At 33.3% G+C, this 12,154-nt stretch overlaps 1 protein-coding gene across 1 annotated transcript; it reads right to left on the bottom strand.

The window, feature by feature from the left end:
• Nucleotides 1-3,746, bottom strand: LOC107951928 (uncharacterized). Its single transcript, XM_016887112.2, has 9 exons — nt 3,176-3,746; nt 2,589-2,665; nt 2,109-2,337; nt 1,841-1,995; nt 1,704-1,749; nt 1,525-1,616; nt 1,239-1,335; nt 554-610; nt 1-428 (listed from the first exon to the last, which is right to left on the bottom strand). The coding sequence occupies exons 1-9, from the start codon at nt 3,386-3,388 to the stop codon at nt 318-320; spliced, it is 1,077 nt and encodes a 358-aa protein (XP_016742601.1). The 5' UTR covers nt 3,389-3,746; the 3' UTR covers nt 1-317.
• Nucleotides 3,747-12,154: the final 8,408 nt, after the last annotated feature.

Below are 12,154 nucleotides of genomic sequence, written 5' to 3'. Positions count from 1 at the left end.
TAACTTCAAATGATAAACAAACATTAAATTGTATACTCAAATTGCAAGTTGAAATGGGGAAGAAGAATGTACAATTTTGTAATTAATATAAAATTTGGATACAAATATGGATACTAGGAAGTATTATATACTCTCTAACCCCATTTCAATGAATTTTGACATTTGATATATATTGGATTTCCCTAAGAAAAATGAAAAGAAAAATCTCTGTTATTTACTGTATAGAGCTTCGCTCCTGAGATCATATCGAGGTTATCATAATCTATGCTTTGCATCAACATGATCCTCCACTTCAAAAATCTGACCTTTTTGAGAAGCTATACTGGCTGTTTTCTTGATGAAAGTATTGTTGTCGGTCGATATGCATTTGGATGCTGAATTATTACCAAAACAGAATCTCTGGAGCTTTCGTCTCGTACAGAAGTCGGCTACAGCAGTTAAAAGAAAAAGAAATGAGTTTTGGTAAAACACAAAGCTCTAAATATGGAATAATGCAGCGGAAAATGAAATGAGTTTCAAAGGTCATAGATGATGTTGAATCTGAGTTGCTTACCACACCGATGTGCCATTCATGGCTTTGGAACTCTCGGAATGTCGTTGCATCCATCTCCTGCAGTAGCATGACTCAAAATATTATCATAAAATAGAATATAATGTTGTAGTTTTCAACACAAGTGTTATTGTTCCCTCATTCATTGACTCCTGCTTATGGAACGTGGTTCGCTCTTATGAGCCTTGTTTAGTCGGACAGCATAAATGTTCTTAGGGTTTTACGAGAAGGTAAGTACTAGACAAGCTATTGATGTAGTTTCTAAAGATAAAATGATGGAAAGGGTAAAGCATGATTGACTCGAATGATACACTGGGATGTAAAAGCATCATAGTAAAGAAAAGAGATATCAACTGCAAGATGGATGTTCTTCCAGGTTTCGAAGCACATAATCAACATTTATGACTAAATTCTCCGATCAGAAAGGGTACCAACAAGGATGTTATTTGATGATTACATCCGCCAACTTTCAGATTAACATTTATAAACATGTTATTTCTTGGTCTTTGAAACAAAGAAAATCCGGAATGAGACGAGCTGAGTCAACTGATGTAAAAGTCAATTTAATAATTAGTTGAATGCAAATTAAGGTTTCAAATTTCTCCGTCGACATGGAAACTAAATGCTATCTCTAGAAGAGTCTATTACACAAAGCAAAAATCTGTTTTCAAATAGCAAATTAACTTACTATACGATAGATCGGAGGGACCATTAAATCCACTTTAGATTTTAAAGTCGGCATAACCGAAAAGCGTGGTGCCAATTCTTGTGACCTAAAAGTCCACCTGCATATATAACAAACGGGAAAAAGCTGTTAAATATTGTATCAAAATGGCTCAACCTTAATGCCTAATCAATGGATTAAGCATTATCATATTATAGAAATACTTTTGATCAAAAAGTAGTGAGTACATTAGTGCCCGAAAACTAAATATTTCCAACGAAAGACTTGTGATTGTGTGATCCATACATACCCGATGTACAAAAATATGCAGAATTGAGCCCATTCTCGAACCAGCAACCGGAGCCAGTAATTCTCAGAGGAGTCGTCAATGTTTATGTATATCTGAAAATGAAAATATCGAGCAATCATATCACTCATGAACTTATATATATGTCAAAGGCAGAGAATGTGAGGTTGACATATTCATACCACAATTTCGGCCATAGCAACTATTTGCATAGCACCCTGAAATTTCCTGCCCATTTGTGAACGAAGCTTAACTTATGATCTAGTTGTCACTAAAAGCAATCCATACAAGATTAAAAATTTTAAATAATGGAACATACTTTAACATTCTGTACTTCATATAAACAGCATCGCGCATTGGTTGGACATCCTCATCCTCGATAAATGTTAACTGCTCACGCAACACTAACAGATTTTGCGATATATGGTGAAAAATTACATAAAAAGAAATCATGTAATTAAGAAGTAGAAGAACCTGTAAAACGGAGCAGTAATACGTCTTATTAGTACACTATTTTGAGGATGAAATAAGCCAAAGTTACAGTTAGTTAGCTAGCAGAACATATATTACATAATCAAGAAACTCACTGTGAAATAAGGTACGGAAGCTCGGTAACCAATGAGAGTCAAGTAAAATACACATCCAAGTGCGGCAGTAGTTCGACGCTCTGTTAGCGAAAGGCGTTCGCAGGTGATGCAGTATCCATGAGAGATGAGCAAAAAGGAAACGAATGAAACTGTCTGAAAGAGCACTCCAGTTACATACACCCCGAAAGACATCCACAGTGAACATAGCTGAAGATAAAAGCATGAGTACCTGCAAGAATGGTCCCTTTGAAATCCGAAAAATAACTTTTTTCACAAAATAAATAATGCAGTGGTTTCCTACTTGATAAGAACTACGGCCATATCGAGCAAATAAATATCATTAACTTACTCTTTTTATGGAAACTTTCCATTGCCTCCACTATATCAGATGTTCATGTCATCTCTTTACATGAATTCTCATTTCTAACTATTTAGACTCAAAGATAAACTAACCAAGTGTTATGCAAAATCAAAACTTACCAAAAAAGGAAGGATAGAGTGAGTTGCAAGGCTTTAATCAAGGGCAAAGATGCAAGAGTCCATTGTAAATTATTTATCTGTTCAAGTGTGATAATAAGAAAACAATTCATAAGAAAATCCAACAATTTGTCATTATTTGGTATCAAAATAGAAAATGAAAGACACAAAGGTTCCATTAAATGGCTTAACCTCATAGAAAACAACAACATAACATACTTGGAATTGGAAGGAACCTCCAAAGTTCAAAACCAATTGATTAAACTTTTAACTTTATATTTGGAAATAACTCAAAATTGAAATATTTACTGACTGCTTTCTTCTTTCATGCCGTACTTGTATCTAAATCATAAGAAAGAAAAATGATCGTAATTAAATCAAAAACTAAACCCAGATTTTTTATAGGAAATAAAAATGAAAAAGAAAAACGAGAAAGGAATAAGGTTCCTGTAAGGGAGTCAGCTTGATTGAATCACTTACTAGTTTTCATTATCCATCAAATTCTGAGATAAGAAAATAAAATTCTAAACCCCCCAACCCCCGGCGCCAAAAAAAAAAGTTCAAAAATACGAAAGAAAAAAGAAAAAAACCTGGAAATGGCGGTTTTTGTAAGTGTTGAAAGTCCAAGAACAAGCGGAGAAGAACCAGATGAAAAGGAAAGACAAGTAAAGAGCAGGCAAAGGTCGATAGGAGTCGTCAAGTACGGCAAGATTGGACTCACCCATATCTGAGACGTTCATGATTGAAGGAAAAGGGAAAGGTTGGATGGGTATTTGGTAGTTTGGGTTGTGTTTCATTAACATCGATAGTTTTGAGTTTTACAATGTCGTTGCTTTGCTGCCTGCCCGCCTTTGTCCTTTGCCCTCTTTCCAACTTTGGGTTTTATGTCTGCTTCTTATACTAAGCTAGAATTTTGCATTTCTTTTATACATTTCCTTTTTTCTTAGATATTTTCTAACACTCAATTCTCTTTCCTTTTTTTTTTTTGGCTTTTGCCAAATTAATGGATTTCTTATTTACTCTTTTTTTTTTTAAAAAAATTAATTAAAGATTTGTCTTCTTAAATATATATACTTAAAGGAACCAGCAATACTGGATGCGATGTTTGGAGCAAAAAGACCACCAAAAGTTCCCGAAAGATAAATTAAGGATTCAAATGTTGACACAAACATTACAGATTGAATTTAATAAAAAAATATTAAAACCTGAAAATAAAAATATCATTGGCAATATATAAAAGATTTTTATATTTTTAAAATTGTTAAATGTATTCATATTTTATAGCAGCAATCAGTGTTTGTTAATTAAAAATAGGTAAGCTATTGAAAATAAAGTTGTATGAGTAGATGATAACAACTACGAAGACTTTGTTAATTATGTATATTTTAAAACTCAAAATTCGGGAAAAGGTGGAGAGGGTAGAGTTTTAAGTTTTAAGAATGTAAAGATGATGGGGCATTGTTTTTAGGAAATGAAGTTAGTGGTTACAAATGCATGTTGTTTTCATTCAACAAAACCACCTCTTTACTAGGCTACAATTAGGATGTACCAAATCATCAAAAACATTAATCTTTTTTAAAAAGATATATAATTTTAAAAATTTCGAAATTTAATTATGTATAAATACTATGGTTGGCTCTCAATTCAAATTGAGTAATTTCAATTTTACTTTGGTTATCATGACAAATTAGGATTATATTATACAAAAATAAAATAAAATAAAATTTTAAATTCAAATTCATAATCCCAATCATAAATGAGTTTTAAGCAAAATCCTTGATATATTTCAAAATGACTCCAATTGCATCAAGCGTCTTCTTTGGTACCAACGTGGAAAGCACCATTATGATTCAATTCAACCCCCCCCCCCTTTACGCTTATAATTTATTTTAATTTATTTCCTTAATGTTTGTCCACCAAATCTTTTTTCTCAGGGAATGTTCACCAAACAAGTTGATTTTGTTTAGGCGACTGACTTTGACCTTCTTCAAACTATGTAATAATAATATTGAATGGATTTTTTTAATTATAAATTAAGAAAATTGTTTATATTTGATGTATTATTTTACTGAATAAACAAAGAAGCAGCAGCAGCAGCATTAGAAGATAAAAGAACATGTGACTTGTTGAACTGATATCTTATATTTCAAGTAATCCTAATCCATTTCAGATATAAAAAAGTTGGAAAATCTTGGCATTATAAACATCATATTTTAGGGTAAAATAAAACATGAGGGGAGATTGACTTAAGAAATATTAGTGGAAGGCATGGGCACTGCATATTGGTAGGCAGCCTATTGTTTCAACCACTTTGAGAATTAGATTTGATGATAACCCACCCACCATCCACCTTTAATCAAATCAATATCAACATTTTTATTTTTGCAAGTCCTTACATATGCACTTTGGGCTTATCTCATTGGGGGGTACATAGCTAATTGCTTACCAATTTTAGTGCGGGGGAAATTGAAACTATTTTTAAAAAATCAGATGAACCATTTAAACGACAAAACAAAACATAAAAAGGATAATTTGTATTCAAGTTATGGAATTAGTCTCATTAATTTGAATCAATTTTGTTCATATATTTCACTAGTTTGAAAATTTCAGCTCAATCGTTTATAACCTTGATTTGTTTTTGTCCTTAATTTTGGTGAAGTGGTGCTGACATTGCTGATTTGGCGAACTTGGTCAGCAAAATTCTTGTCACGTTGATGATGTGATCTTTTTTTCTCGAGTGACTTAGAGCATGAAATGTCAAATGCAAGTTCTAGTCCCTGTATTTTTATGAAAATACAAATTTAATCTCTATAATGATTTTGATTTTTTTAGTGTTAAGTTATTTGAAATCTATTTTATTGAAAGAGACAATTCTTGTAACAAAAATGAAAGCAGAAGAAAAATAAATACAAATTAATAAAGCATTGCAAAAATTGAAAAGGAAAAAAAAAGGAGATCAAAAGAAAAGTCGCTTCCATACACCAAATCAACATCTTTCGAAACAAGCGAAACGGGGTGAAACCTAGCACCTTTCAGTCGAAGCATCAAAAGCAACAAAGTCCAAAGAGCTCATTAACAAACAATGTTAGTTCTTCAAAGAAGAAAAGCAATAAATCGGAACCCTCAATACTATGATATAAATGAATCCTCAATTAGGTAGATAGACCCACTATCTGTCTTCGTCAAAGGCAATGTCGGTAAAGGATGACACCTTTTGTACCATCTCTTACCTGGTCCGACAACAGACATGGATGAGTGATGTTACAATGACACTTTATTTACTTGAATACAGTTTTCTTTTTACAAAACATCAAATTTGCAACTTAATAAAATCCTTTAACACAATTTTAAACTTTAGAAAACTTTGAAAACATTTTAAAATAATTTTCTATGTGCTTGGACATGCCCAAAACATAAAATGCGGTCCCCAAGACTTAAAACGCCCAAAAATACAAGTTGTACTGGTACAGTGGAGAAAGTCTCAAGACTTGGCCTGAAAGTCTTAATACTTAAGCCATAAGTATTGAGACTTACCCTACTTGAGCTACTAACTTGAAAGATTTGATACCATAAGGGCTTACTTCTGATGAGGAGTTAGTACATTGATCCCATGTTTTGGTACTTTTGAAGTCAGTGACCAAAAGTTTTGAAATAGATAAGACTTGTCTCAGTACATAGCCTCATGTATTAGCAAATCTCTTGATGTATCAATACATGCCCTTCATTGTATCGAAATATTAAGTATTTGGAGCTGATTTTTTTTATTTAAATTTTAGTACTTGTATTGGTACTTAGGTCTCAGGTACCTGTACATGGATCATTGTCTGTACATTTTGGGTCTCATTGGTTGTTTCAAGGGCCATTTGAGTTTGTTTTTCTTCTATAATGATTAATTAACACTCGTATTAATTTATTCTATTGTTTAGCTTGATTAAAATATGAATTTTATGAATGATATGATATATATTCAATTTGTTTGAATTGCTTCGATAATGAATATTGCACCTTGTATTCGATCTTCATTCAGGTTAGGTGTAGGGTGTCATATTTTAGTTTTGGGAAACTAATTCAAGGGATTAGAGGAGAAGAAAATTTCATGATCTAAAGAATACAAATTGCAAAGTTTTGATTCAAAACCATTTATACTTTATATAAAATAGGAACAAAACGACGTCGTTCACCTAATATTAGAAACCTATTACAATTAGTGATATCTTAAACGAAAATAGCTACTACATATATAAGATGGAACCATAAACAACACCATTCAATAAATAATAATAAAAACCTATTACAACTAGCGGCGGCATTGACACAACTACCACAAAAACTTGGACATATTGTGGTAGTTTTTTTTAAGAAATGCCATCAAATCCCTACCTTTTGGAGGCATCCTAGCACCTCGCGCCACCCATAAAAAACGGTTAGTATAAAAAATCGATGAGGAAAATCTTGAACACACGAATGGAACATGAGCGACAACTCGAACAAAAAAGGAAGAAATAGGACAAGGCTCCAAGGTGTGTATTAAGCTACTATCTTTAAGGTTCTATTCACCCCCCACCTATACTCTGTGTGCAAATGAGTTTCAAGCAAATGAGACTCGAGGATACAATGAAGCTCGATGACTTTTTGCATTTTACACTGACGAAAATAGTCTACTAAGCACTAAGCAATGTATAACAAGAAAATCAATTTCTATAAAGAATTTCTGCAGTAATTTTTTATAGAAAGAAGATGGAGGAAAGATAGAAAGAAATTTTGAGAATTTTTGGTGAAGAGAATGAGAAGATTCATCTTCTCCATCATTCCACCACTGAAACTCCATAGCCAAAGAGTTGAGAAAAACCAAAGAAGGGTTTTAAGCTTTCGATTGTTAATAAGTAAGCAATTTTAAGTCATATCCTTGTAATTCTTATGTTTTTGAAGTCATGAGAGCTTGATTTAGCTAGCTCATGTACCAATTTGCAAAACTATTAAAGTTTTTGAAAGTTTTCATTGATGATTTCTTGAAGAAATTGGTGTTAAATTGTTATATTTTAAGCAGATATATGAAAAAAGACTAGATTGTCATGTTTAAATTGATTAGTTTTGTATAAAAAGACTAAAGTGTATAAATAATTAAACTGATGTGAAATTCTATAATAATGGATAGTAGAGGGTCCTTAAGGGATGTGATTGAGATCAGTTTTTAAATCGAAGCTCAAAATTGAAAGATAATGTTATTTCGATTGCAATAGGCCAATTTTGGCCTAGGCCCAAATTTACCAAAACTAAACCAAAATAAAATAAGTTCAGTCCAAATATTAACAGTTCTTTTACAAGTTAAAGCCCAACCCAAACCTTAAACTAAATCTAACCCAATTAAACCAAGCATCCCAAAATACCCCATGCCCAAAACACCAACCAAACTTTCAGTAGAAACTTAGGGTTCCCTCGCGTTGCAACTGGCCTCTAGTGCAGCCTCTGTACGGCCACCAGCTCGCCTCCGTACGCCTCACGCCAAGTGCCACGTACCACCACGCCAACTGGCCTCCGTACCTGCATGTAAACATAAGAAAATAACATCAATAATAAAAAGACAGCATAGAAAAAGGATGAAAAGGCTTGTATTTTTTCATTTTTTCTTTCTCGGCTATAAAGCCCAAGAGGAATCGGTTGTATTTTTTTTACGAATACAAAGAAATAGAAAGAAAAGAAACGAGCAATAGCAATCAAAAATCATATTCTAAGTTGAAAAAAGGTGCTTTCTCTTTGTATTCTTTAATATATTCGAAATAAATAAGAGAATAGTAAAAAAATATACCTGTTGTTCCGGTTTCTCGCCACCGGCGGAGGCCATTGTTGATGTTTAGACACCTCAAAACTCGTTGGGTTTCAGACAAGGGTCTAATGGAGGGAAAACAGAACCGAAAGCACCCATTTTCCCCCTTTTACTTTGTTTTTTTTTGTGTGATAAAACAAGGGCTAAATCGGGCTCATTTAGAAAAGAGAACTTTAAAAATGGGGTCTTTTAGCTTTTCCAGCCACCGAGCACGGGGGAGACCATCGTCGGCGACCAGTGGCCATCGGCGGAACACTACGGCTCCTTGGCTGAAGCTAAATAGGGGAGAGAGTTTCTTTTAAAAGCTTTTTGTTTGTTTTTTTTTGGTATAAGGGGCTAAAATAGGGGTTAAGGAAAATTTTGGGTTTAAATACCCAAGTGAAATGGTGCCGTTTCAGTCCCTTCCCTGAGTGTCCAACACGAAGCCATATGGAGGTGACCAGCGCGACCCGACCCTTTGTCGGTAGGATCCACGTGTTTCCGCGGTGAATGGGCTATTTGTGTGTTGGCCCCTTCCGCCTTTTCTTACCTATCTAATTTGGTCCTATTTCCTTTTTTTTATCTTTTTTTTAAATTCACCTCGTTTAGTTTTAAAGTTTTTATTTTGGTCCTTTTTTAAACGGTGCGCACATGGGGAGAGATTATTTGCCCATTTGATCATTCTTTGCATGTGCACGTTACAATTTAACCCTTCCTTTTCATTTTATTTCTGATTTGCCCCTTTAGACTCTGTTTCAAAATTCAAATTAGTCCACTTTATTTATTTTTGCTATTTTATTATTAAATTAACTAATATATTACTGCTATCATTATCGTGTTTCTATTTATTTATTTTGTTATTCTAATACTATTATTGTTTATCTAATTTTATTTATCTATTTACATTTTTATTCATTATACTTCTATTCCTATTCATATATTAATATTATTTTCATTATGATCATTATTATTAATATTTTTTGCTATTATATTTTATTTATTTATTTATATTCTTTATATTTATATGTTGGCTATTATTACTATCACTACTATTATTTTAACTATTATTATTTATTTCTATATGTTTTATTTCAAATTGTGGCTTTAATTTCACTTATATCCTGTTTTAATTACTTTATTTTCAATATTTTTACACACCATTCTCCTCATATTTATTTATATACCTATTTATTTGTTTCTTCGTCTTATTTAGATTTTTTTTAGCATTTTCCTTTTAGTGTGTTTTTTTATTGTTATTGTTATCATTATTGTTATTATTGTTATTTATTTTCTTTATTTCTTTCACCTTCGATTGTTATTATCATAAAGTTATATCATACATTGCCATTACGAATAACAAATTGTTTACTAGTATGTCGGTATTACTGTCATTCATGGGTATAATGTTTTATTCGCATATCATTTTTCTATTAAAAAAAATACCGTACTAATTTTTACCCAAATACTCAAAAAGGTTTTTTTAAAAAAAAGATAGGCAACGTTTCGTATTTTGGGAATTCGAGAAATTGTACCCTAAATTATTGGGTTTTGATTTTCTCGTTGAACCTAAAAATACCAAATATCCTTGTAAGTTTTGAAATATACGAATTTAAAAAAAATAAAGGCAATATTCCGCATTTAGAAACCTAAGAAGATTGCACCCTAACTTACGGGGTTTCAATTTTTTCTCGTTGGATCTAAATAATCGAATATCCCTTTTTAAATTTTTTTTTCAAGGTATAATTTTTTTTAAAATAAAAAATAAAAGCAAGCTTATTTTCGAGGGTTCAAATATCGTGTCCTAACTTACGGGATGTGACATTTTACTTTCTCAAGGTAAGAAGGCCTTTAGTGCTCGTTTTAATTTATTCAAGCATTTTTTTTAAATCAATATTAATAAAAAGGATCACATTTTAAATTCTTTTCGAGTTTTCAACTTTCGACGTTTAGACATTAATTAATCAATTAAGTACCAATTTTGGGCGTTACGAGGGTGCTAATCCTTCCTCGTATGTAATTGACTCTCGAACCTGTTTTCTCAAATTTCGTAGACCAAAATTGTAGTTTTAATAAATCAAAACGTTTTATTAAAACGATCGATCACAAGGTGACCCGATCACACCTCATCAAAAAGGATTGGTGGCGATTCCATTTTCGTTTTCTTTTAAATAAAAGTCGACCATTTTTCAAAATAAAAAAAATAGTTACGACAGCTTGGCGACTCCTCTGGGGACCAAGAGAGTTAAGCCGTAAATTGATTAATTTATGTCTTTTCATTGAAAATTAAAAATTCGATTTAAAATACGATCCTTTCATTGCATTTCATCTGTTATTTTGGTCATAATACCTACTTTGTTGGTTCGAGTCTCTAAATATTTCTGCACATTGCATTGCATGACCGCTTGGTCCTACCCTTTAAGTGGGAGTGAGAAGCTAGTCCTTCTTGAGGTTTTCACCTCCGTATAGGATAGTGGATCACTTCCGGGATACATCCGTACCTATGTCTTCGTGAGATTTTCATCTTCGTATAGCCATAGGGAAATGTATTCCCCTAAATCGAACTCGGTCTATATGAGCCTATAATGGGTGAAGATCGTGGAATCTGCTGGTTCAGGTACCTGTCTTTAGAACCGAACCACATATAGTGACCTATAGGAGCCTACCCTAGGTAGAGCTACACCAAACCTTTAGTAATCGTCCTAATAGGTGTTCTGCCTCTTGCTTGCTTTAATTTAATATGAATTGTATTGACTTATGTTATTTTGCTTGTGATTGCATGGCATCATAGAAAAGGTGTCGGTTCAAATTCAATTACTAAATAGAGAGCTTTTCATGGAGAACGAATTTCTTGATAAGGTGGAGGATAATGCGGCTGTCCGTATATGGTCGTAGAAAACGCAATTTGAAAAGGGAGATAGCTTGACAGCAGGGTATACGTCAGAGTTATAGGACTTCACTCGTATTAGCGTAACACAGAATGATCTTCAAAAATTGAAGGAAATGTGGGCCCAATGGGGTAATGAAGTCAAACAGCTATTTTATGACAATTACGGTGATCTATCGTACTTACTCGACATCAAGATAGATAAGCATCTATTTCGGGCTTTGGTCCAATTCTGGAATCCGAACTACAGTTGTTTGACCTTCGAGGGCGTAGATTTGGTGCCCACAGTGGAAGAATATACTGCCCTAGTTCGTTGTCCAAGGGTTCAGATTGATAAGGCTTATTCTAGAGCTGCTAATGTTCCGACCTTTGTGAAGAAATTGATGAATATCACCAGAATGAGTGAGCAATGGGTTACGGCTAGGATTAAACAGAATGGAGAAAGCAAATGTATCCCTTGGAAAAGTTGGCGACACTTGATTTTGGCACACCCCCACATGAAGAAGGGAGTGAATGTTTTTTCTTTAAGTATCTACGGGTTAGTGGTTTTCCCTAAGGCACTGGGGCATGTAGACGAGGCATTTTCTGATATGTTTGACCGACTAGATAAGAGAATCACACCAGTTCCTGTAATTTTAGCTGAGATGTTCAGGTCCTTGAATGCATGCTGAAGTGCTGGCAAGGGTCGATTCATAGGATGTGCGCAACTACTACTAGCTTGGTTCTATAAGCATTTTTGGAAGGTAGACAAGGTGTCATATTGGATGTTCTCTGAGAATTACTCATCATTAAAGAAAATAGTGGCTATACCAAGATGGGATGACATATCAGAGAAAAAATGGATGGCGATCCTCCAAAACCTCCAAGAAGAGGATGTCGAGT

The sequence above is a fragment of the Gossypium hirsutum genome, chromosome A02 (assembly GCF_007990345.1).
Source record: "Gossypium hirsutum isolate 1008001.06 chromosome A02, Gossypium_hirsutum_v2.1, whole genome shotgun sequence".
Taxonomy (NCBI): domain Eukaryota; kingdom Viridiplantae; phylum Streptophyta; class Magnoliopsida; order Malvales; family Malvaceae; genus Gossypium; species Gossypium hirsutum.
This window is presented reverse-complemented; position numbering and strand designations above follow the sequence as displayed.

What these genes read in the sequence shown, in the direction of transcription:
- LOC107951928 (XM_016887112.2), bottom strand. Translation starts at nt 3,388, where the DNA reads ATGTTAATGAAACACAACCCAAACTACCAAATACCCATCCAACCTTTC. An exon ending in ACAAAAACCGCCATTTCCAG is followed by an intron (nt 2,666 to 3,175) that starts GTTTTTTTCTTT and finishes ACACTTGAACAG; the next exon opens with ATAAATAATTTACAATGGAC. An exon ending in TGCATATTTTTGTACATCGG is followed by an intron (nt 1,336 to 1,524) that starts GTATGTATGGAT and finishes TTATATATGCAG; the next exon opens with GTGGACTTTTAGGTCACAAG.